The 26,663-nt window shown below is 41.3% G+C and overlaps 1 protein-coding gene across 1 annotated transcript in view; it reads right to left on the bottom strand.

Annotated features, from left to right (window-relative positions):
* Positions 1 to 26,663, bottom strand: part of usta (uronyl 2-sulfotransferase a) — a 58,686-nt gene that overhangs the window by 5,878 nt on the left and 26,145 nt on the right. The window contains exons 2-5 of the mRNA XM_034076400.2: positions 21,907 to 21,950; positions 9,181 to 9,336; positions 3,644 to 3,723; positions 3,377 to 3,530 (exon numbers count right to left, since the gene is read on the bottom strand). Coding sequence (XP_033932291.1) covers positions 3,377 to 3,530; positions 3,644 to 3,723; positions 9,181 to 9,336; positions 21,907 to 21,950 — 434 coding nt within the window. The remainder of the gene's footprint in view (positions 1 to 3,376; positions 3,531 to 3,643; positions 3,724 to 9,180; positions 9,337 to 21,906; positions 21,951 to 26,663) is intronic.

Below are 26,663 nucleotides of genomic sequence, written 5' to 3'. Positions count from 1 at the left end.
GAGTTACACCTGGGTCAAATAACATTTAAACCTACAATGACTAAGTGAATTACTTTTAACTCTTTATTGGGACTCTGTACAAAAAAAGTCATTAAGATACTTTTCTGTACAACAAAAAACCCATGCTTGATAAACCCATGATCAATTTTTTTGGGTATAATTCATCTTTCAGTTGCACCTTAGGCATCAACACTGTGACAGATACGCCACCCAAACTGTTTTCTAATGTCAAGGCATTCCAGGGCATGATGGTTCTAATAAAGCCTCTAAAGCCTTTTATATTTGACGGTTTGCATGTGTCATTGTAAATGTCCGATTAACTCAGAGCAGATGATTTTGAAACGGTGTGAGAACATCTAGTATTTTAAACTGTGAGAATGTACCTGTATTTTCTAGGTTCATTTGAGACACTGAATTACCTAATAGACATTTTGCATTTGTGGTAGAGCAAAGCCTCTCAACTGCTCCTTCTTATAATTTGATAGCCGAATATAAATACACACTCTGACCAGATCAATCTCTTTAAAACCCACAGAAGCTCGTCATTTGACTCCTAACTGACAGTCAGTGCGTGTGCTCAATTCCATGCATGTGCACTCTGCGTTCAGGTGTCCAGTGCATGCCTTTATATATAGTGTATGTGTGTGTAAAAAGGGGTGTGGGGGACTGACGGAAAATCCAAGCCGACCACAGGAATGTCTCAGTAACACGTGCATCAGGTTCCCTTGGCCCCGGCGAGCACACTGACAGTGTTCTTTCATTGACACCTCTCACACACCCAGCGCAGGGCTAATGTACGGCAGGCAGGGGACGTATCCAAGACTAGTCCCAGCTCAGAGTGTTGACATAGCAAGGCACTCACGCTGATAAACACACAGATATTTGAAATGCTGTACTCGCAAGACACATTCATTTCCTGGCCTAGAATCTGGACACAGCACACAAAAATGTTTTTATCAACCTTTTTTTGGATTTCAATATTAAATCAAGAGAGAATTATAATGAAATCCATTGATTTGGGTTGCTGATTTTTCAGGTGGAACCCCTCCACCTCTCACTAAGTAAGCCACATTATAAAAAGGTGTTATACATTTGATTAACCACATAGCTGCATAGATGCTTAGGTAAACTAGCATTGAGTAACTATGCTGGACAGGTGTTACAAATAATACTAACAACAACATATTAACAATGTTAGTTAGTTAAAAAACGCAAAGCATTGCAAAGCAACACAACATCATGTGAGAGATACATTAATATAATATCTATGCAGTTGGTATACAGCAAATCTCAGTTCTGAACATTTCCAGGGAATAAAGTTGAAGCTGAATATAAGTCATGTGGAAGGAAACAAAGACTCAAGGCCACACATTACATACTGTATTAAGGCAACTCAAACTAAGAAGTGAACAACAGCAAATTGTTATCACTCTGGAACATTTGAGTCAGTTTTTAATTCTTAGGGTCAAAAGTTGGTCCTCGGGAGCACAGCCTCCCCTTTCCCTCAAACTGTAGCAAGGGGCCCCCGTGGTCTGCATACTTTAATAACTCAACTCACATGGTCCAAAACTCAGAGGAAAGCAGTGCAATACTTAATTACACCCAGTCAGACATAAGTTAGAATGACATTCACTCCTCCCATTTTCCTCTATGTATGGCCTGACAGTATGAAGGTCTGTGGGATAAATGACTACCTGTGTTTGTACCTGGATACTAATTTGTTATAAAAATGTTAAAATAGTATTGATTTAATTATAGTTTTGACTTGCTAGCCAACCTTTTTGGCCTGCCTGCTGAACCCAAATGTAGTACAGTATTCCCCACCTCACATTAGACCCAGCTCTTAACTGCTAACTCTACCTGATGTTCTCCAAAGTTAAATCTCACATACAGAATTAAAAATGGGAACATGACAATTAAAGTGAGGCTGCAAACGGCATGTACTGTGATATATGAGTATTCAGCTGCAGGGGTATACAATTCTGCAAGGCAGATGTGGGATATCAACTTCTGATGTGGTTTTACAACATCAGGTCTCTAATTGGAATCACAATCATATTTAAATATCGGGTTTGCATCAGGCTGCCGAGGCCTTACACTTTTCCTTCGTGCCTCAAGCAACACCACGTGTAAAACATCTTCGAAGAGTGTGGTTTTTATACATCACTGTATATAAGAAATGTTCTCTTTCTTATATTTGAACAAAGAAGAAGAAGATGTTTGTCTGAATACAGAAATCTCAAACTCAACTAACACGTCATCTGGCTGACAGTTCATCGGGTTTATAAGTATTTTCTTGAATGAACGCAGAAATGTAGACTGTCAGTAGGTACACATTCCTGTTCGATATTTTGAGGAAGATTAAACAGTGTTTTTATATGACAGTCAGTATCATCACTATCTCTCTGTACAACGTCTACAAACAAACACTCCTTGACTTATGTGTCTCCATAACTAGTTCATACCAGAATAGGAAATTAGTACACATGATTTCATGTCTCAACTGAGCTTATGAAACCATCTGGCCTGGAACCAAAACAGATACAGATTAAAAGCACAGTTATTGGCAAACTAGCAAACTCTGTAGCTCTGTGAAATACTACAAAGGCTTTAGTATTTCAAACCATAAACATCAGCATTGATTTAGCTAATGTCCATATGACAGTATTAAATAATATTGTGGGGTTATATTGGGTGCTGGTCCCAGTTTATTAGGTACCCTCTCTGGAGCTACTTCAATTATAAGTTCTGTGTAGTTTATTGCTCCAAGTAACAACAAATTATTTTACGATTTTGGCGAGCATTTGGGACATTGACCCTTCTATTCATTACAAATCTGACACACTGTTTTGGCCAGAAAGTGCTGCTCAGAAATAGAAAGAATAAAAGGTGGCTGGTGCTAGATAAAAATGTATTTCAATACAAACCCTTTTCAATCTGCAAGGCAGGTTAAAAGGTTTAGCCCCAATAATACAATTAATCAACAGTCCTGTGTTCCTGCGTGACTGCACTTTGTGTGAAACTCTAGCTGAAGGCAGAAGTGGTTCTCATGAATGAAAAGTAGTGCACCTCACGCAGGAACACGGTCCTATCATTACAAATGTATAACAATTTTTTGTTATTGAACCATTAAAAGTTCTAAGACATAATTGGCAAAGATTGCACAACTCAAAGATGTGTATCTAGACATTCTTTTTTAAGAGAGAAATAAATCCACTCTGTGAAAAAAAGATTACATCTCAGACACTCATTTACTCCACGATACACACATCTATAAAATGATGAAATACAGCTCGTAGCGGGTAGAACTTTATGCTTAGTAAAATTGCTTTGATTTTAAAAGCCAAAAATAAGAACTCCTAAACAAAATTCTCACCAGGTATCTCTCATCATCTTTCATCCCTGGAGTTCGGATGAGGTGGTTCTGTTCACCCCTCCAGTCACCAAAGCGACGGAAGAAGTAGTTTGAGAGGAACCGGCTGATAGGGTCCCGGATTATATTGATATAGACCGGCTGCTCTATCCTGAACCTTACAAAGACAAATAAAAGAGTAAATTAAGACCTTTATACAATAACAACAAACTCTGACGGTTTTAGAAATGCTGCTGTAAAACATCATGGTATATTGGTGCAGCATTGTACCTGGTAAAGTTGAGGAAGTGAACATGCCGTGTGTAGAGGAATGGCTGTGGGATAATACTGATGTTTTTCATGAGATCAACCTGGGGACAAAAAAAAGCCTGTTAATTTGACATGTCAACATAAATCGGGGCATTCATCCAAGACGAGTTGCGGTCTAATTCTGAAAGCCTGTCCATAACGTCATGGTGCAAATCAAACAATTATTGCATAATTAGACAATAATCAAAAGCCTAGCAAGCTCCTGAAACTCAAAACAGACTTGAAGAAGAAACTGGGTAAATATTATATTGATAGAGGCTTCATTATAAACTAAATGTTATGTTAATAGACAGAATCTGCATGTATTGTCACATGTAACCAAGAGTTACCATTCCAGGTTGGAACTGAGCATAATTAAAATGCACTTCAGATGTGGGTCCACCTGGTTTTCTACCTCCACCTTGACTCAACTTCTGTGTTTATCTAAAAAGGTTTAATACCATAAATCCCCTTCGCCATTTTATGGACAGGAAAGCCAACTTTATTAGTGCAATCATTTCAAGCGTCTTCATCTACCACTGCTGCTTTGACAGATTAAAAAAAACATCCTGAAGGCTTTCCATGTCTGCATGGAGAGGCAGGCTCACAGAAGGCAACAATTCAACTTGGAGATGTCCCAGTAGTTCCAGATCCAGTGAAGATCTTCCATTAGATCTTTGACTTCATGAAGGCTGTGCAACTGAAACACCATTGTTATTCATTCCTCTCAAAAACAGCTCCATATTGTAATAAGTGTGTTTGTGATCTCCAGATATCCAGGTATGGAGGAAATTAGAGACTTTTTACGTTTTATGTTAGCAAACATTGCACAACACAATTTGTCTTATTTCGAAAAGAAATCACTTTATAATGATACACATTCGGGAAATTGACTGACACTTTTTAAACCAGGATGTCAGAAGAATGTCTCGATAGTTAAAAAGCATACTCATACTGAAGTGTTTTTGGTGGACTTCTGCCAAACTCAAGAGATCAAGACAGACAGTTACAGACTGTGTAAGTGCTAGAAGTTTAAAGAGATCAGAGTTTTGGATTTCCCGAAATATAAAATGTCCTGTGAACCACTTGCTCTTTTTAATTATGAACAAATTCCCTTTATCTCCCCCATTCTGTAATGACATATTCCACTGTACTGCCGTCTTTGTCCTTGGAAAACTCCTCTGCTGAGAGACAGAAAGCAATATGTCGCTTTAACCTCTGTGGCACATGTTGTTGCCAGACGCTTCTATCCTCCTGCCAGTAAGCAATGCAACAGTCAACAACTTGTTTCACCCTATTCCCGTCATGCCATGTTATTGTTACAGGCCTCTCCACCAACACACAGTGTTTCAGAGACAAGGACAAGATCCCACACTGGATTCTTTTAGAAAACACTAATCATTTTGCTAATTGGAACACACAACCGTGCCAGAGGTACTTCTATTGTGAATTAAAGCCGGATATTCACAGTGATGGGTTTGTGCTTTGTCCACGCAGCTCCTCAGCACCCATCAGTTTAAAGGGGATCTGGAGATGAAGATTAAAAAAGCGAGAGGTAAGGCCGGCCAACTAACAGCCAGGCTGAACTCAGTTACACTGACAAACACATGGATAACAAATAAATTGTCCCTGCCTGAAAATTGCAAGTTTAAGAGGGTAAACACAAAGGAATAATGGACAACAGCTGAACACTGCACATGGAGAATGCAATGAGTCCTTCTGCTACAAATACAGTAACCCACAGGGGAAGGGCAAATGAAAACTGGAGACCGGGGTAAAGAAGGCATAAACATGAAGAAAAAGTGTTTCATCAGCAGCTGTAGTACATACAGTTCTCAAATACACACATTGATTCAGATGCTGTAAAGGGCCTCTATACAAATAGTGTCTAGGATTCCCTACTGTCTAAAAGCATTTCAGAAGACCTGGTTTTGTCTGTTAAGCTGTTAAGATTGACAAAACAGCCGCGCTTTGAGCTAAAAGTTGGTATGCTAAAATGCACAAACTGGATGCAGAGGTCTGGCTCTGTAATTCAGCGATTGGGACCTTGATGCAGAACACATCGAACAGTTTAGAGATCTGGAGAAAGCAAGGGGCCTTCTGCCAGAAATAACTTCAATGATAACTTCATTTTTGGGATAACTTGACACAGTCTTTGTGACGTCCACACTCCCCATGTTTTTGTTAGGAGTTCACTATTAGAATAGACTATGTTCAACTTGTGCATTGCAGTTGATTTCTAGGTGATTATCTGACAAGTGAAGCCCAAACACTTCCATTGAAGCCTTCCTTAAAACTAAGTCCACTTTATTGGTTCAGCGATGGGACATTCAATTTCAATAAGTCTGTTTGCTTTAGAGGAGATGGGGTACAGTGGCAGCAAACTCAATAAGAGAAAAGAAGAATTGATTGAGGTAATTTGTCTGAGGTTGGAGAGGTGGCTCTTCTTTGCACTGACCGACAGATTTTAAACATACTGTCGATTGGAGATTGTCCCGTTTTAGCAATCTTCTAAGGAACTGAATGTCCTGTTTGAATGTCCTGCTGTCATAAACTATGTATAGGCTCCTGTTACGTCACTGCAAGACTGTTTGGACAGCAACAGTAATATGTATACTTGTTTATGTACACAGAGAAGTTAATCTGAGGCCCCAGTCAGATTTGGGTTTAACACCCTCCCTCTTCTCTATAAACTCAGTACATTTCCACTCACTTTGCTTCCACCTTCCTCCACAAACTTACATTGGCTTTAGAAATAAAATCACCACTACACTTGCCTCTTGCTTGATATGCCTCTATTAATCTTTTTCAATTGGACATAAAAAAAGTAAATGTTCCGCAAACTGCTCGTCCAGACCAATTAGCCCACAGCTTACCTCCTGATGCCCCCTCCTCCACACCCTGGTTGATGTGCAGACCCTAAACACATTTGGCACATTTGGTTGAGTTTTGTGTATGTGTGTGTGTACATTTTCTGACCCACCCCTCTGGTCTGTCTGGCCAGACCCCCTCTCGTTTACCAGGGAGAGCTGCAGGGAGACAGAGGGAAAGTGGAGGACAGTCTGAGATTCCAGGCATACCTGCAACCTCCCCGACCCCAGCCCCCCCAGCCCCCCTCCCTCCTGAGCCAGTGGTGCCCACACCGGGCTCATCGGGGGAAGAACCAAAAACCACTGTAGGCTACAACAGATCTGCATTCAAATATATTTGATTTGTCACGTTTAAATATTAAAGAAGACTAAATGATCAACTCCTGAGGAATAGATAAATACTTGGGCCAGAGATTATAAGTGTACAGAATTGTCAATACAAAGATTTAGTGTCTTAATGAAGAAGTCTTTATACAGAAAAAAAAGGGATGGAGAGCTGTACTCTAAAATAAGAAAAAAGAGCACTAACCAAACTTCAATTTCTTCTTGAGCCAAATCCAACTGTGTAAATAACCAAAGGCAAATTGTTGCTTTGAGTGTAGCAGGGGAGATGCTAGTAGGGAAATACTGTTTAAAATCTTTGTTTGTACTTGGGCCAGTTACATTTCGGTGTTTGCGTATCTGCGGCTTTGTGATGCAGATACAAATGTTCACAGCGGAAGAGCAAATGTGTGTTGGTTAATGTTTTTGGTGAGTGGGAGGAAACAGGATCCCACATGAACGCAGACACACTTACAATCGAGAAGCTGTCTTTCTGTTTCTGGATGTTTTTAAGGAAGATTTCTCTCTTCCCAGGAAATGTCTCAAACCTGTCTCTCCCACTGAGCTTGTTCCCCCTGTACTGAAAGGGATAGATGCGTCACTGTACGCCACAAATCTGCAAAAGCTCCGCAAAGTTCCAGACAAAAAAGGCACCTTCACTTTTTGGCAACCCACGCACAAGGCATCAAGCAAGCAAACCCATTAGCGGACTTCTAGGAGAGCCAGGAGGAAAAAACGGTCCAAGAAACTGCAGCCTCGAGCCAGAACCACAACTGATGAGACCAGCATCTCTAAACTTAGGCGACCCACGTCTGGATCTGCATACGTCAACACACAGACGTACACACACAAAGACGGAGCTACACTTTACAGAATCACACATAAACACAAGCACAGACGCACACTCTTAGACAGCCACTGGAATGCACACACTGTTTCTGAGCAGCATTGCTTGGGTCCATTCACAGAGATGTTTTATGTCCAGAGAATGAATGAGTCTAATAGTGTTCTGCCACTGTGTTTGCAGCAAGCGTTTCAGGGTTTGATGAATGGACAAACAAGCAGCCGTTTCAATACAGGCCTAACATTTACATCACATTGGTCAGTGATATTACATATTTAGCATCTGCGGACAATTCAAAAGTGGTTAGCAGTAGCTTTTCCCTAAAGGATATGAGGATGTGAGTCATTGCTGCAATACTCCTACACCAACAGATTTAGGTCATTTTCTCTATGACTAAAAGAAACATTGCGCTAGTGGAAAAACGCAATAAGCTGAATTGCCTTTGAAGAAGCTAATGCCCTGCACTGCTTCTTAGGAACTAGATGTATGCATTCACTTACTGCTGCTGAAAATCAAGGGAGAGTCAAAGGTCAGAGTCAACTAGAGAGCAGCCTCTTTGGAGCATGGTAAAACTTCCGTAGTGAAACACCCAATAGCTGCACTCATTTGGTAAATCTATAAATATGACAACATTTCTAGGGAAAATATTGTCCTTTTTTTTTAATAACTATTTTGACAGTATGTTACGTAGTAAAATTCATCTTTCCTCAACAACAAGTTTAGATTTCTCAATGTATAAAAAAACTAAAACAACATAACACATTAACAGAAAACCACAGTTGTGCTGGTGATATTATCATACCAGTTACTGGAATAATATTTAAGTCTAAAATCAACTATTGTTTATAAGGGGTAGATTTACAATAACATTGCATTTTGCATAATTGCTTAATTCAACTTTAGTACAGTTGATGCTCTATCCCTTCAAAATGAGGGCTTCCGAACTACAATGTAGATCAAAACATGCCTTGCCCAGTAAATCATGTCCTAATGCAGTCGGAAATCGTTATTTACATTATTGATTTTTGTCACGTAAGTGGAAAAAGTAATGGGAAGAAGATTGTGTAGGCATTTCCCTTTACCCATTTATCACTGGCACTGGTCAGCTTTTCTTAATGTCTTGAATGGCTGCGGTTTTTTAAAGGAAAGCAGTCTTTCCTCTGTAAAAGCCAACCCTCATGTCCTCGGGACATTCTAGGAAATTATAAAAGGAGATTCCCGATGATTCAGCCTTGTTCTCACAAGGAAGAAGCCTCTGCTGCTGTTACATTCACAGTGACCACACAGTTAAGTGCAACCGAGAAACCCATTAAGCTATTTCCACATGAAGTAAGTGTTACCTACCATAAACTGAGGATGTTCTACAGTTAACTGAAAGTGCAACAATAACTCATGTCAACCATACTAAATATAAATTATAAATACAATTAAACCTCTGACTCTTGAATCCATCCTCTACTGCTCCATCATCTCTTTTCTCTTACCTGTTCATGTTTCGTGATGCGTGTTTTATTGTGGATGTCAGAGGAGACGAGGTTGAACTGGTGTTTCTCAGCCAGTAATCTCAGCAGGATGACCACCGTCCGGCTGCCGCACTTCCCTACACGGTTATAAACCACCTGGCTGGGGAACGGGAGCACCTGCAAACACACAACCACATACAATATAAAGGGATAGAATACAAAAAGGTATATAAACTATTGATATAAACTATATATTGAATTTCTTGATATATGTTACTTTCACTGATGTTAGGCAACCTATGGTTTTCACAAGTATGTCAAGACATAATGACAAACTGTTGAATTGATATGTTGAGGAGAAAAAAGAAGAAAATCAAGGAAAATCATCAAGCTCTGACTGGATTCTCTAGCCTGTTTTCCTGCGACCTTTGACCTGCTGTTTCTCACATCTACCCTCCCTGGGGCTAGACTCAATTGACCCTGCACTGTGTTCCTTTTCACACACACACACACACGCACACACACACACACACACACACACACACACACACACACACACACACACACACACACACACACACACACACACACACACACACACACACACACACACACACACACACACACACACACACACACACACACACACACACCACACACACACACACACACACACACACACACACACACACACACACACACACACACACACACTCAAAGATTACGTGAAGGCATGAATGGTGATGAATGAATCAGAGATTGTGCTGACTTCTTTGCACAACGATACCAACGAAACACAGTCATGTTTTACACACACTCACACACACACCTCATGACTTCTTAAATAAGTAGCTAAGTCATGACTCAATTAAAGTGGATGTGTGTGTCATTTGAAATTTCACACAAAATAGACTTGTTACAGTAAAACGTTGCTCGCTTGAAGGAGGAAGTTGAAGCTGTCATGTGTATTGAACATGACTCATTTTTGCACGAGGGCAGCAAGAATGCACTAATTTGGTAATTATCCCTAAGGGCCTACAAGGTTTACACAAGCGGCCCCTTAAGAATGAAGGCTATCCGAGCGAATGTACCAGTGAGAACAAGAGGGAGAGAAAATGAAGGCCAGTTAAAATAATTACGGGAAGAATGACAGAAAGGAAGACAGGTCACCTAAAAGACATCTGGAATATTTATTTTTTTAAAGTGATAGAGATCTAGCGCAAAAAAAACAAGCAAATCAGTTTTGTGTTTCTTAAAAGCCCTTCTCCCTCATCCCTTCAAATAAAGCTGTTCTGTAAATCAGATGGAGGGAACAATGTAGCTGTAATACATTATTCTCACCATTCCCAGTCTGGAATGGTTATTGTACTTTTCCCAGGGGGAGTTTCTGAATATCTTACAGACTGTATATTTGGACGTCTGACTGACTGAATTAACTAGCTTGTTGTCTCGTGCGGTGGCTAGTGTACACACAATTGGCCTTCTCCTCATTCTGACCTGAAATTATTATGAATATTTAGATAATCTTAGCCCACTTTAGCTCTGGTTCTGCAGACACTAGTTCCTAGAAGAGTTCAGCACGGACACACAAACACGTACACTCCTCCAAAAGCAGCAGTCCCACCCAAGTACAGGCTCTGTAATAACAGTGAGAGCCTCTCTGAATGTTTTCCAGAGCCAAGTAGAAAGAAAGAGAAAGTTACAACAGGACGGAGAGTCTAGGAGTAAAAAAGATAGCACTGGTGATGCAATACAAACTTACAGTTTAGTTCTGAACACAGGTCAGACAAGTTTCAATCCCACTGTTTTCCCAGAACCAGAGCACTTTACCAGACATCCTTTGAACCGGTTTAACACAATATCAAAATAATGTACATCGCCCCGGGATGAGGTAGGGAGTACTGGAAAAATAATTCACAGGTTCTTACACAAGCTTACACAAGTTTTGTTGACAGCTTGTGTCACAAGCAACATGTTGTCATCCCTTACTGTCAAACAGTCTTATATATCAGATATCATTTAAAAAACAGACACACACACAATCCCCACACCCGCCCGCTCACAAGTCCCCGGTTAGGTGCTTCGTTGTTGGAGTTTACCCCAGTGGACGAGAGGGTCGCCTCCCTACGCCTGCGGGTTATGGGGGGGAAAACTCTGACTGTTGTGTGTGCTTATGCACCCAACAGCAGTTCAGAGTATTCGGCCTTCTTGGAGACCCTGGAAAGAGTCCTGTATGGGGCTCCTGAAGGGGACTCCTTAGTCTTGCTGGGAGACTTCAACGCACATGTGGGCAATGATGGAGACACTTGGAGGGGCGTGATTGGGAGGAACGGCCCCCCTGATCTGAACCGGAGTGGTGGTTTGTTACTGGACTTCTGTGCTAGTCATGGATTGGCCATAACAAACACCATGTTCGAACATAAGGATGCTCATAAGTGTACGTGGTACCAGAGCACCCTAGGCAGAAGGTCCATGATCGATTTCGTTATCGTATCATCGGACCTGAGGCCGTATGTTTTGGACACTCGGGTAAAGAGAGGGGCGGAGTTGTCAACTGATCACCATCTGGTGGTGAGTTGGGTCGAGTGGCGGGGGAAGCCTCTGGATAGACCTGGTAAGCCCAAACGTGTAGTTCGGGTGAACTGGGAACGTCTGGAGGAGGCCCAAGTTCAGGAGGCCTTCAACTCACACCTCCGGCGGAGCTTTTCGGGCATTCCTGTGGAGGTTGGGGACATAGAACCAGAGTGGTCGGTGTTCAAAGCCTCTATTGCCGAAGCCGCGGCGGGGAGCTGTGGTCTCAAGGTCCTAGGTGCCTCAAGGGGCGGTAACCCTCGAACCTCCTGGTGGACACCGGTGGTCAGGGAAGCCGTCCGACTGAAGAAGGAGGCCTTCAGGGATTTGTTATCCCGGGGGACTCCCGAGGCAGTTGCAAGGTACCGACAGGCCCGAAGGGCAGCAGCCTCATCCGTGGCCGAGGCAAAGCAGCGGGTGTGGGAGAAGTTTGGAGAAGACATGGAGAAGGACTTTCGGGCGGCACCAAAGTTGTTCTGGAAAACTGTCCGACACCTCAGGAGGGGGAAGCAGGGAACCATCCAAGCTGTGTACAGTAAGGATGGGACGTTGTTGACCTCAACTGATGGAGTGTTGGGACGTTGGAAGGAACACTTTGAGGAACTCCTGAACCCGACAACTCCGCCCTCTATGTTAGAGGCAGAGCTGGAGTATGACGGGGGATCAACACCAATCTCCCGGGGGGAGGTCACTGAGGTCGTCAAACAACTCCACAGTGGCAAAGCCCCGGGGGTGGATGAGATCCGCCCGGAAATGCTGAAGGCTCTGGGTGTTGAGGGACTGTCATGGTTGACACGTCTCATCAACGTTGCGTGGAAGTCGGAAACAGTACCGAAGGAGTGGCAGACCGGGGTGGTGGTCCCCCTTTTCAAAAAGGGGGATCAGAGGGTGTGTGCCAATTACAGAGGCATCACACTACTCAGCCTCCGCGGGAAAGTTTACTCCAAGGTACTTGAAAGGAGGGTCAGGCCGATTGTCGAACCTCAGATTGAGGAGGAACAATGCGGATTCCGTCCTGGTCGTGGAACGACGGATCAGCTTTTTACTCTCGCAAGGATCCTGGAGCGGGCCTGGGAGTACGCTTATCCGGTCTACATGTGTTTTGTAGACTTGGAGAAGGCGTATGACCGGGTTCCCAGGGAGTTACTGTGGGAGGTGCTGCGGGAGTATGGGGTGAGGGGGTCTCTACTCAGGGCCATCCAATCTCTGTACTCCCAAAGCGAGAGCTGTGTCCGGGTCCTCGGCAGTAAGTCGGACCCATTTCCGGTGAGGGTTGGCCTCCGCCAGGGCTGCGCTTTGTCACCAATCCTGTTTGTAATATACATGGATCGGATTTCGAGGCGTAGTCGTGGGGGGGGGGGGTCTGCAGTTCGGTGGAGTAAGGATTGCACCACTGCTTTTTGCAGATGATGTGGTTCTGATGGCTTCATCGGTCTGCGACCTTCAGCACTCACTGGATCGGTTCGCAACCGAGTGTGAAGCGGCTGGGATGAGGATCAGCACCTCCAAATCTGAGGCCATGGTTCTCAGCAGGAAACCGATGGACTGTCCACTCCAAGTAGGGAATGAGTCCTTACCCCAAGTGAAGGAGTTCAAGTATCTCGGGGTCTTGTTCTCGAGTGAGGGAACAATGGAGCGTGAGATGGGCCGGAGAATCGGAGCAGCGGGAGCGGTATTGCAGTCGCTTTACCGCACCGTTGTGACGAAAAGGGAGCTGAGCCAGAAGGCAAAGCTCTCTGTCTACCGGGCCATTTTCGTTCCTACCCTCACCTATGGTCATGAAGGATGGGTCATGACCGAAAGAACGAGATCGCGGATGCAAGCGGCCGAGATGGGTTTCCTCCGCCGGGTGGCTGGTGTCTCCCTTAGAGATAAGGTGAGAAGTTTGGTCATCCGGGAGGGACTCGGAGTTGAGCCGCTCCTCCTTCGCGTCGAAAGAAGCCAGTTGAGGTGGTTCGGGCACCTAGTTAGGATGCCACCTGGGCGCCTCCCTAGGGAGGTGTTCCAGGCACGTCCAGCTGGGAAGAGACCAAGGGGTAGACCTAGGACCAGGTGGAGGGATTATATCTCTTCGCTGGCCTGGGAGCGCCTTGGGATCCCCCAGTCAGAGCTGGTTGATGTCGCCAGGGAAAAGAAAGTTTGGGGCTCTCTGCTGGAACTGCTACCCCCGCGACCCGACCACGGATAAGCGGGAGAAGATGGATGGATGGATGGACACACACACAAAAAAAAGATCAATGGTTGGAATTTCACTTAGTTTTGGGAAAAGATTTAGAGCAGATAGTAAATGGTTCTCTTGGACGGCAGTCCTACATTCCTCGCTGTTTGCCAAATAACTACAGACTTCTCAGCTTGTCACAATAATCAGCCGTATAAAATACATGCAGCGTTTTGCAGGACACCATTCCCTGCTGATATGATGACAAATGATTGTGTCAGACCTCAAACAGCCTGGTATTGTACAAAACAAGAATAACATCACAGATGCCATCAAAAGTCCAAATCTCCCGTCGGCTTTGACAGCAGTGAAAGGGCAACCTTTGAGTTTGTGCTATTGTTGTTCCCACTCTGTGGAGCTAAGGTTTCTCTTGCACACTGTGAGAAATGTTCGCAGTGTGTGCCAGTAAGGGATTCTGTCAATAGTCTATCCACATGGGAAAAAAAGTATTATGTAACAGGGCTGATTTCCACTGTGTCAGTTCTGGGCGCTCTGGACTGTTGTTATGGTATTTACAGCTCTGATGCTGGCGGGCCAATATCTAGTAGAGATTGAGGAGATTATAGTTGTGAGACTGACCGTTGAGCGGCCCGACCAAGCAAGGAGAGAGTTCAAATATAACCCGGTGTGGGCATTTATTCAAATCATGGGCACATGATTCACAGCCTCAATTGCTGTCCACCTGAACACAGTCAGCAGCACAAGGATCTCACACACACCTGTCCACTGACAGGGAAAAACAGAGCCTAAATACACACACATTAATCAGGCCAAGACACAGGGGGGGGGGGGGGAGACAACATAGGGCACCAGGTGAACCCAATAACCAGCCACAGACAAAACGGGAGGGGAAACACTTTCAAACTAAACCACATGTGCAATAACAAGGCCCGAAGCCGTCAGTCCACAGTGACGAAGTTACTTTTGTCACATTTCCTCCTTCCTCTCCCGAAAGAGAACAGTACCTAATTCCTGCGACACTTATTGATCTTGGTCATTTTTCTCTCCTCCATGTGTCTCCACTCCGCCCGGTGTTTCTGCTCTCGCATCAATCTCCGGTTCTCCGCCAGGATCTGTGCTGCCTCAGCATCAGAGTTAGTGCCCGTCGAGCCTTGAGAGTCGTCTTTCTCTTTTATCAGGGAAACCTGTTCCTGTATCCGTGAAAACGGCTGCTCCATCTTTCTCAAACGACACTCCTCCCGCTTGAATCTGGCTGTCTCATACTGCAGGAATAACTTCATCATCTCCTTCAGTACCTCAAACTTGCCCCCTGATTTACCAGCCGTGGCCCCCTGGTCAGCTCCAACCCAGTCTCACGGCATTTCTTGTTATAGTCACGACATTTAATCTATTGATTCGTGTTCACCACGATTTTCCCCTTTTTTTCGTGTCACTCAGAACGATTTTAAAAGCAATGTATTTCTATTGGTAGTATATGTTTCGTGCCTGCAGCACGTCTTTTTGTCCGTTCAGGTCTTGGAAGACCGGAAGCTGTGGGGTTCATAAAACATGTTCTTACTCAATATCAAGTCACGATTATTGTTTTTATTTTAAATCGTATAATGTCGGACTTTTTTTGTCGTCTGTGAGGAAAATAAATGGGGCTCAGAGCCTCAGAATACTGAAATCTGTATTTTTGTAATCTTTTTTTCCTTCTAATTTGTTATTCTTTTCTAAACAACACACTGTTATCTTACTCACCAATAACACACAATTATCCTTGTTTTTATTTATTTGTTTAATTCCATAATCTCTGGGTTTTTTGGTGTCCGTCAGGAACTGAATTTCAAAATAACTGGAAACAGACGTAGGCCTTTAAGGGACATTTCGAGCATCATTGCGATACACAGCCACTGAACTGATTACCCAAGATCCTCAGCTATGGTTTAAACTCGCTGAATGGATGTTTTAGTCACAATGCATGTAGGGATATGGTGTTAATGCGAAAAACATTTCTGAGTTTAGGATGGCCGAAGACACTACACTACCCATAATCCCCAGCTATCGTTTAGGACTACAGTCCCCGTAAGGTTACGCAGAGCGTCAAACAGCTGTGTGAAATGGAACGAAACCACACCAGACTATCCAAAACTGGAATCCAACGCCCCCCCAGAACTACACATGCTGGCTATTGTGTTTCGCAAAATGTTCTATGGGACGTCTCTACTGAACGTTTTCCCCACAATTAGAAGTTGCCATTATTAAACACATTGGTGTTATCAAATGTAAAACATATAATTAATAAATGGGTGAAAATCGCTTGTGTCCATAATGCGCAGCATTAATATATACCCACATGACAGCTCATTGTTACTTTGTAATTCTACTCCACTACAATTCAGAGGTTAACCTGGTATTTTTACTCCACTACATTTATTTGAGTTACTTTGCAGATTCTGATTAATTATGTGAAATATAAACAACCCTTAAATCAGACTTTAGTTACACCTGAGTAAAATTCAGGTAAGGTGATTGTCAAGTGCCAACAATCAGGAGAGATATTTGATAGTTGGTGCTTGAGAAGACTAAACATGTATCTGCAATTGACATGAATGGAAACGATTAATAAAGTATATTCATTACTCGTTATTCTCTACTAATAGTTAATTGAAGACTGTATATTATGGCTATTTTGCACATCCCTTTCAAGATTTCAAGATTTTCTAAGGTTTATGCAATGAATGAAAAACTTGGGTCGCAGCTGAGGTTCCTCAACAGTGCATTACAAGACATCTATCAATATGTGTGTATACCTCCATCATTAAACTGTCATATTCTGCACATTTCTTATACTATCTACATACATAAGAGTATAATGAATGTGTATCAGTTAAAATAAGTGCTTCAACATAGTTAACATTGCAGGAAAGCAATATATTAGACGTTTTGTCAGGCTTAATATTTATCTTTTGATACCCCCAAAGCTTTTTTCTTATTTAAAAGAAGACCTTAATCTAAAGTATTATTGTTTAAATAAAGGTTAATTCGTTTTTCTGTTTTGCACATCCTCCTATTAATATCTTTGTACATCCTGCACTAAACTGTTTTATTGTAGAGATCACTTATAGTATTTTCTTGATTTTTTATATTCTATATTTCTATAATTGACCTTCTACTTTCCCCCTATGAAAGTATGTACTCTTAATATTTTTTTCATCAAATATAACACATACAAACAATAATTCAATAACGTGCTTTAACCACTAGGCGGTGCACACAAGGTACACAAGGCCATAATAACTTTGTATTATTAGTGTAGGACACTTATGTACAACATCTGAAGATGAGTAGTTTTATGCATGTTTTCACATAATTTTACAGCATATTGCTATACTATTTCAGACTCAGTATTTACATTCTTATATTCAAAGAAAATCAGTAATATCTTTAAAAACTACAAGTCCTCTTATAGCAGCTGTGCACCGTTTTGGTGTAAATATAACCTATCTACGAATTAGATCAAATGTAAAAGTCAGTCGAATTAGTGTTGATACTGCAAGGAGACGTATTGTGTGAACAGAAATTGAAGATGTTGTTTAATTGTTGATATATTTATGATCCACGTCAAGTATTCAGTTTCGGCGGCATTTCTTCCAGTTTTTCCAAAGGTCTTCTCAGCAGGGCTCTATAAATAAAGAACTACCGCAGATCTGTAATATGTAATGCAGCCGAACCGTGTATTACAATGCCGTTATGTGATGACTTTCAAAGAGAAAAGCAAGAACACTCGGAATAAAGTATTATTTTATTTAAAAAAAAAAGTTTTTCGAATTTCATATTGCATTAACACCATATCCCTACATGCATTGCGGCAAGAACATCCAATCAGCGAGCTTAAACCATAGCTGAGGATCTTGGGTAATCAGTTCAGTGGCTGTGTATCGCAATGATGCTCCAAATGTCCTACGTCTGTTTCCGGTTATTTTTATTTTGAAATTCAGATCCTGACAGACGCCAGAAAAGCCCAAGATTATGGAATTAAACCAATAAATAAAAACAAGGATAATTGTGTGTTATTGGTGAGTAAATAACAGTGTGTTATTTAGAAAAGAATAACAAATTAGAAGGAAAAAGATTAAAAAAATACAGATTTCAGTATTCTGAGGCTCTGAGCCCCATTTCTTTTCCTCACAGACGGCAAAAAAAGTCCGAAATTATACGATTTAAAATAAAAACAATAATCGTGACTTGATATTGAGTAAGAACATGTTTTTATGAACCCCACAGCTTCCACGACCCGAACGGACAAAAACACGTGCTGCAGGCACGAAACATACTACCAATAGAAATACATTGCTTTTAAAATCGTTCTGTGTGACACGAAAAAAAGGGGAAAATCGTGTTGGTGAACACGAATCAATAGATTAAATGTCGTGACCATAACACGAAATGCCGTGAGACTGGGTTGCATAGCCACACCGTCATCTGGCTCCTCTCTTTGGGCGTTCTTTTTTTCTCTCGTCATTTTCACCTCCTCACTTGGTAAATCCCACTTCTGGCGCTTTCGGTGCTCTCGCTAACTCCCCTCTCTTTTCAGGTGGAGCCGAGGACCCGACCAGTATCTGACGACATTCCAATTAATACGGTTTAATCATTTCATAAATACTACCTCAATAATTAGTATAAAATATGTAAAAATTAGCAAATATGCAATGTCAAACTGTACTGTGCAATCACGCTAATAAAGTGCAAACGGTTCACTACTAAAGTGCTGAGTGACATTATTTCTGTGCAAAAGGAAGTTGTTATATAGTGCAAACCCACATGTGCAATATTACAAGGCCCGATGCCGTCAGTCCACAGTGACTTTGTCACAGTAGTTCTGCACCTTTTCCTCTTTCCTTCCACATTCTCAGTGTCTTTCTTTTCTAACACCATGCCCACACACTTGCACTAAAACCTCTAAATGCTTCAAGCTGTTTTGAGATATTTTGAGAAGAGACAACAAACATACATAAACTATAGTCTCTGTCTCATGGCTTGACCACCCAAAGAATTCTGCCAAATAAATAATATAACAGCCAGTTTGAGAACATGTCCTGGTTCACCACCACCGCACATACACAACCATCTTCCTGCTACAGTTACTGGAAACCCACGGCAGTACGTCACCGGCACCGCTAACCTGCACCCTGCCGCTTTTGGTTAGCCTTGCTCCCAGTTCATTGCTCTCTACTGTCAACTGCTCAACCCACGCGAAGAGGAGAGCAGCATGTTAAGGTTTCATTCAGGGTACAGTAGAGAATCTCAGCACTTCCTGTTATTAATGATCTATCCATTCATCTCCACTCCCATTCGGAAAAGGAGCGAGGGAGTCTCACTGCTCTAAGTAGCCGTGACAGCGGAGTTTCCATTCACAATGTTTATGTGAATGAAGATAAATTGATTTCCAATGGCTGGGAGGAAATGGGAAACTTTGACTACATTTCCTCACGCTCCTTTACACTTGAATACAGACACTTAATATGTGTGACAAATGAAGATCGAAATGCTTTTGTTGGATAAGCAATAATTTACCAAGCTTGCATGGACATTGGATTATACATTAGGACATTTCTGAATGCAAAGGTCTTTTGTGTTGTCTTCTGGTTTCATTATTTATGGGAAATATGTGCTCACAACATCACCAAGACTCTTCAAAGTGCATTACTGTTGTTTTTTGCTGTTTTTTAAGATTGAAATGTATCTGATTGGTTCTGTTTATTGTACTGGATAGCTATAATTTGTTCTGTTTAAGATTGCATTAAAGTAATTAAGAAAATGAAAGGAAATGTGCTCCATAAAGTGATATTTAGAATCACATTTTAAACACATGTAGAAATGTCGAGAGGACATTCTTGTCATGCTGCCATACACATACAGATGTGTAACTCTATTCTAAGCGCTGCGTGGTTTTTCCAAACACTCTCATTTTACGTTGAGCTTTTTACCCAATTTCTAATCTTTCCCTACATTTGCCAGAGCCTCAGCCGACCGACCTCTGCTGAAATAGAAGATCAATCTCAGCTGCAGCAGCTTGTTGACATAATGAGAGATGTGGTTGATGTAGCTCTTGCCACTGACATGGCATTAGCATGTCTGGAAGATGAGATGACGACAGATATGGAATCAATCAAAGTTAGCAGCTAATTTATAATTACAGCGGGCCCTGTCAGTGTCTTTGGAGGCTGCATGTACTTAATAAAGCCTTTAAAGCTACTAAATGTCAAATCACACAGGCAGAGGGAAAAGAAAGAGAGAAAGAATAGTTTATTGATTTTAAGTTACCCCCCCCCCTGACAATTGACTAGCGGTACCGAGTTGGGCCGGTCGGCCGGTCGAGTTTCCCGGGATGATTTTTAGTCCCAGTCCGCCATCAGAAACATTCACAATAATAGGAGCCCATTACTATTTTTGGATTGAAAGTTAATTGTTTTATAATTTATTCACTTTCCTTGTTGGATTTGCAACATTACCAAACCTCTTTTATTGCCATTTCTATGACTGATGATCAATTCAAGGCTCTTTTAGGAGAATAATCACTGTAATCAAAATCAAATAGTTATAGTTAATTATACAGCAGATGGCAAGTGTTTTCAGCCCTGATTCTTGTCTGCAGCTCCTCAGGCCGTGAAAAGCCCTGACAAGCGTCATCAGTCTAAGCATAGGGCGGCCAGGTTCTAGCCTAATAGGCAACACCTGGGGCAAAAAACCCATAAAAAAGAAAGTTGCTATATGTAAACTACTTTTTGTGAGCCGTCAGTAATAACCAAAGGTGACCCAGATGGGTATGTCAATTTGTCAGTCAATGTCTGAACATGTTTTATTCAAAAACTACAGACATACTTTACAAAGTAGTCCATCTTTATTAGCCCCCTCCGCTTCTCTGAGACTTTCCTTTCCATTACAAATCACACTTTTCTTTGTCAAAATGAATTCCAGGGCTTCTGTGTTTGTATAAGAGAGTTAATACTCAGAATCGTTCAGAATTGCCTCAGGACACAGTCAAGCTGTTGCACTCTCAGTTCTGCCTTCAATGGAAAAATTATGGAAACTATTTTTGATTTATTAAACTTAATTTAAATTAAACTTCTACAAGCCCATAAAATACTGAGAGCTTGGCGTCAACAGTTTGCATAAAGTGAACTGGCACTCTCAGCTTGTTGCAAGTGAAGCATAATAAGTTTGTTCAAATGAAAAATAAACTGGTATAGGGAAAATTCAAAGAAATTCAAACAACAGTGTCAACCACAGTTTGTTGCACATAAATAACACTTCTGTTATATCTATGAAACAAGCATTGTGGTGGCATGGTTTTGTAAAGTGGCAGAACAAGCTTTTCAAAGTAAACATAACTCACAAACAAAGCCCAGATGTGACTTTACCGAACAGCCGCTCACAAACAAACCATAGATCAAAGTTGATGTCACAAGTGTAAGGTGAGCCAAGTGCTAAATGCTATGCCCAGACCTGGAAAATCACCAGCGTCTCTTCAATCAGAACTGGGTAAAAAAAATAATGATGAAGAAGGGGATCAAATAGGTGAGGAATGAGGTGAAAATGAAGTGGTGATTGATTAGAGGAGGAGAACATGAACAAGGGGCAGACAGGGGAAGAAAGAAGCTGGCAGGGAGAGAAAGAGAGAGTTTAGAGAAGAGATGGTCATGCAGACGTGCAGCTGGAGGAATACAAGGCTTCTGTGTCAGCGCTGAGTGTGTGTGTGAGAGGGAGTGTGTTCAGAGCATTACTGTAGCATTGAAGCCAGGTCTAGTTGGTATTTAGAGAGAGTTTGCACGCAGATCTTTCACACAGACCTAACCCTTATCCTGACTGGACTGGACTGGCTTGGAAACGCAGGGCAGCACATCAGAGACAGAGAGGGGAGGGGGGGGGGAAATCAAAGGTCAAAAAAGCAGAAATTGAGATAAAAGAGAAGGCGCAAAATGGGAAATAACAAAAGGCCAGAGATGAAGACTTACATTTGGAGCAGGACGGCCGTGGTCTTCCAGAAATGTGGATTCACCTGCAAAGACAAGAAGGGATACATGTTAGGATTCTGACATAACAGTACAACCAGCAGGAATGTTCCCTTTGTCTTGCCAGTTTGATAAACCAAAAGATGTTGAGAATGTTGTCGAGAAATGTTGTGTTTAACAAAGCACCTATGTAAGACATAAATGCATGGCAAATAACCAAAGAACATGTATGAAACAAAGTCATCACTTTGCTCTTCTCAGTTAAACAATTTCCGCATTTCAATAAGCCGTGGACATCCACAGCCTTTTTTACAGGCTGAGAAAACATTGCTTTTCCTTAATTGTGGCGACGTTAATTTAGATTCAGCCAGCTTTAGATCCACTTAACATGTTTCCCCTATCCACACCCAGGAGTAGTAAAAGCTGCACTAAACAACAGGTGGCACTTAACTCCAATACCCACAACACAACAACTCTGTCATCTACTGCCAATTATACAAAAATAGAGAAGATTTCCTACATTAAGACTGAGGATGTCATGAAAACAAACTCTTTATACAGTATACAGTGAACACTGTGAAGCTGTTTTATGAGGGAACAATAGCGCTCACTAAAAGCTGCCCCACACTTTTAGGTTCCAGCTTTTCTGCTCACTTTCCAAATCCAGGCCCTGGCTTCAAACTGCGGCCTTTTCCTTGGTTCATCCACAGGCATCACTTCGCATCACATTTACAACATTCAGGGGGCTCACTCAAGACAAGCATGACAGAAAAATTGGGGAGCATGGGGGGAGAAAGCTAGGGAGAGTATATCGAACAAAGGAAAACAATCTCTCCTTTTGTCTCTGAAATGCTATTTAACATACAGATGTAAATAGGAAGACATAATGCATGTATAAACACATTCATTTATACCCAGCAAGCATTTCCCACTTGGCATACACTGAAAGATGCTAGTGTAGCCTTGACTGGAAGTGTATTGTATCACTTTGTAAGTAGTGTGTATACATAAAATAGTGGTGTGTAAGCTTTGAGTAATTTGCCTAGATCCAATCTGCCTTAGTTTGGCTCTTTTAACATGTCCAACACAAACATAGAACTTTGTATGCAATGCAAATGGCAGTTTTGAAGCTCTTCTTAGAAGCATTAATTTGAGGTCATGGCTAGGGGATGAGTAAGAAAGGCAGACATCTCTGTTTCTTCATCTGTCATCCATCACGGAAAGCCAACCCCCACAACCTCCAACCCGTCCCCACCTCTCGTGTGTGCTTCTCATTAGCATTTCAGATAAGGGATTGGAACACATTTTTTCCAGGGAACAAGGCTCGTAAAAGCTGACAGCTGCCCTTCGCCCCCCACCACCCAAAGAGAGAGGGAAATGAACTTAAAGAGCCACTGACCCCACTGTTAGCACGAAGGACGATGACACATCCATGGGACTCTTTAATTGAGAAATATTAGACAGCTCACAAAAAATGAACATTGCAATTTTTGGCAGCTGCATGTTTAGTATTCCAAATGTTTACCAGGTTTATTATCAATCTATGGTTTGATAACTATGACTCTGGTGCGTGGACTGCTCCTCTGTCCATACAGATACACAGAATGGACCTTTTAAATTAACCAGGACAACCTTGACACACAACAACCAACACACGCTCAAAGCCATGTCTAAAATAAATGTTCTTTATAATCATTTAATCTCTTACATAATTGTGAAAAAAAATCACTTAGCAACTCCAACTAAATCACAAATTATGTTGGATGGATATTTTTCTACATCCATATCACATTTTATTGAAAGGTTAAAAAAATGTAAACCAAAAAGTCCCGTGATGCTCAACACTATTGCTTTTTAAACAAATAAAAGTCTGACTTTCTTTTAAAAAACATTTTTTTTTACTTTTTAGTGCAAAATAAAAAATGTAATTAATACAATGCCATAATTGTTCTCTATGTAAGTATACATGGCAACATAAACTATCCTTAGGTGACTAACAGATAACTTATTTATTTATGATGAAAGTTAATTATAAAGAATAAAGTCTATGAATCACTGAACTGGTCCGAACATGAAAAAGCACGTAAATGGTTGAGAGGGGTGGATCTGAAAGAAAAGGATTACTTTAAGCTTCTATCCATCCCAAGCATGAACACATTGTTTTATCCTGCGAAACAACTGTTAACAATGTGGGCGGAGGCTTTTACATGTCTGTGCCCAGGGGCAAATGTCTCCTAACCCATCCATATACCTATGTGACATTTTTTGATCAACATGTCAGATAGAAGTATGCTGTCTCCACCTTCATTAAAACACCAAAGGAGGGAAAACAATGTTTTGGAGGCCTGGGGTTTATTCCAAGTGAAGTTCTTGTAAAAGAAAAATATCAAGAAAGAGCACTTAAACGGTTTGATGGCCCACCATGTTACTCAACACTAAATGTTGTCATTTTTTGTCACCTGTCTGTATGTACTTAAGAAGAAAACACGGGTCATGAATGGTCAAGTGGAGAAATCGCTAAATTGGAGAGGGCAAAGGGCTCACTTGAGAAGGGAAGGAAGAATTCACAGATTAAACAAAGGTCAATGTCACCTTTGAACATCCTCATGGTTGTCGTATGAAGTGTGTGTGTGTGTGTGTGTGTGTGTGTGTGTGTGTGTGTGTGTGTGTGTGTGTGTGTGTGTGTGTGTGTGTGTGTGTGTGTGTGTGTGTGTGTGTGTGTGTGTGTGTGTGTGTGTGTGTGTGTGTGTGTGTGTGTGTGTGAGTGATTGAAAGAGAAACTGAGAGTGGGTATGCATGGGCCTGTAGATAAATGGTTAATTGGATTACTGTGTCACAAGATCCATGGACTGGCCTCTGGCTAAGTGTAGATGCACAACCATTCCTTAGTACAATTATCTAATCAATACTGCATGATGAACACAATTAATCAGCTATGCTTTAAGTTTTAATCAGCTATTCTAAAGCAGTCGTACCAAGAAAAGTCACAAAATCAAACAAACCGAAATACACCCAGAACTATAAATGCATAGAGTATATGAAGCAGACTGTGGTATATGTACAATGCATGCTATTTAAGGATGACTACATCAACTCTTATACGTCCACTCCCACGATAGATTTTCAAAGTGTTTAGTTTTCAGTAAATACAAAAAAAAACTGTGTAGCAAATGAAAGCCTGTGCTTTTACGATCCATGATCGATCTCACATGCAAGTAATACAAGTTAAAAGCTAATATTGTAGAGAAAAAAATATTAAGCAATGTCATTTATATGGCAGTACAAAATGTGAAACTGTGATTATTCCCATGAATGTCATTTCTGCATAAATCAAAAATCCAACTGGATCTAATTATTGTGAATCTGATGAGGGAACTCATTGCTTGATTACATTTTGTTCCCATTTATTTTAATCCAAACAAATGTACACTACAGCAAACCACAACCACACATCTACTGTATATCCTTAATATGTGTTCACTAAGTATGAACTGTGTCTTTACAAAAGTGGAAACATCCAATCAAACATATAAACCAAGGCCAGCCTCTGCTCCTGCCCAATCTACATCAATTAGTCACCTCATTAGTTGAGTTGTTTTTTTACCGCAGTGAAAAAATGAGTCATGTGTTTGTTGCTAATTCGATGGGTCAATTTACGATGACCTGCACAGCTGAGTTAGTCTCACCCACGCTTGTAGCCAATTTTATGACACATTTTCTACCACTATATTTCTGGCTCTGGAACAGAAAGATAACTTTGTTAATCCCATCTAAAAAACTCAGATTAGCTTGGTTGAATTACTGAGCAAATAAATGGGATATGAAAAACAGAGGTCTGGAACCAGACAGGGAAACAGTTAATTCATTCTTTAGTAGAGAGAAAACATAGTTTGGGTCTGCAGCACAATTATTTTAGTATCATTTTTATGAAATGTCAAATCAAACCAACTGTAAAGATCTCTACATTTATACGGAAATAACCCGTCAGGAAATAACCCGTCAGGCTTTGACTGGATAATCCCAGAACAATTCCTTCAGGCTCTGGAATTTTCTCTTGGTGTTGGCTTGCTTCAGGAATGCTACAGAAAGTTTTCAAATTTCATAAACATGTATTTAGAGCATAAAACATTTAATTTGCTTCGTGAAATTGGGGGCCTAGCTAAATAGCGCTTAGGAAAGAACACATCCCAGAATAGGACGAGGTGGGAGGGGGAAAACCACACAGAAACTGCTGTGGAGAATAGGGCTAAAAGGATAGGCACAGTGTTGAAGTTAAGGGGCCTTTGCTATGCTGTTGGACACGACTCAAAGCAATGCTAGAAGGTTACAAAGCTGAAGCCCTGGAATGTTCGGCGAGTATGTGAAAGCAGATTACAGGTTCCACAGACTGTGAAGACTAAACTCTCTCATCCTTAACCACATCCTGCTGTAGTTTCTGTATCGACCGCAGACGAAAATGAGATAATAAAAGGTGTGTTTGCTTGACTACCCATTCTGACCAAGGAATATAAAGCCTAGTTTTAAAATTAAACACAAGCTGAGCCAAGAGACAAATAGATATTTTACGACAGTCTGCTCTGCAGTTCAAAATTCCATAACTTCTTCCTGGTCCAGCTGTTTGAAACACACCCAGTTAACTAAAAGATGTCTAAGGTTACAGTCCTAACTAAACATGTGTGCCATGATAGAGAGCATCTGCAAACAAAGTCAGTGGATGGGTTAAATACAAGCGTTTCTGCTAAATATGTTGGTGTGGTCAC

The sequence above is a fragment of the Pseudochaenichthys georgianus genome, chromosome 24 (genome assembly GCF_902827115.2).
Source record: "Pseudochaenichthys georgianus chromosome 24, fPseGeo1.2, whole genome shotgun sequence".
In the NCBI taxonomy this organism is placed as follows: Eukaryota; Metazoa; Chordata; class Actinopteri; order Perciformes; family Channichthyidae; genus Pseudochaenichthys; species Pseudochaenichthys georgianus.
Note: the sequence above shows the minus strand (reverse complement) of the source record. Positions and strands in the feature narration are given on the sequence as shown.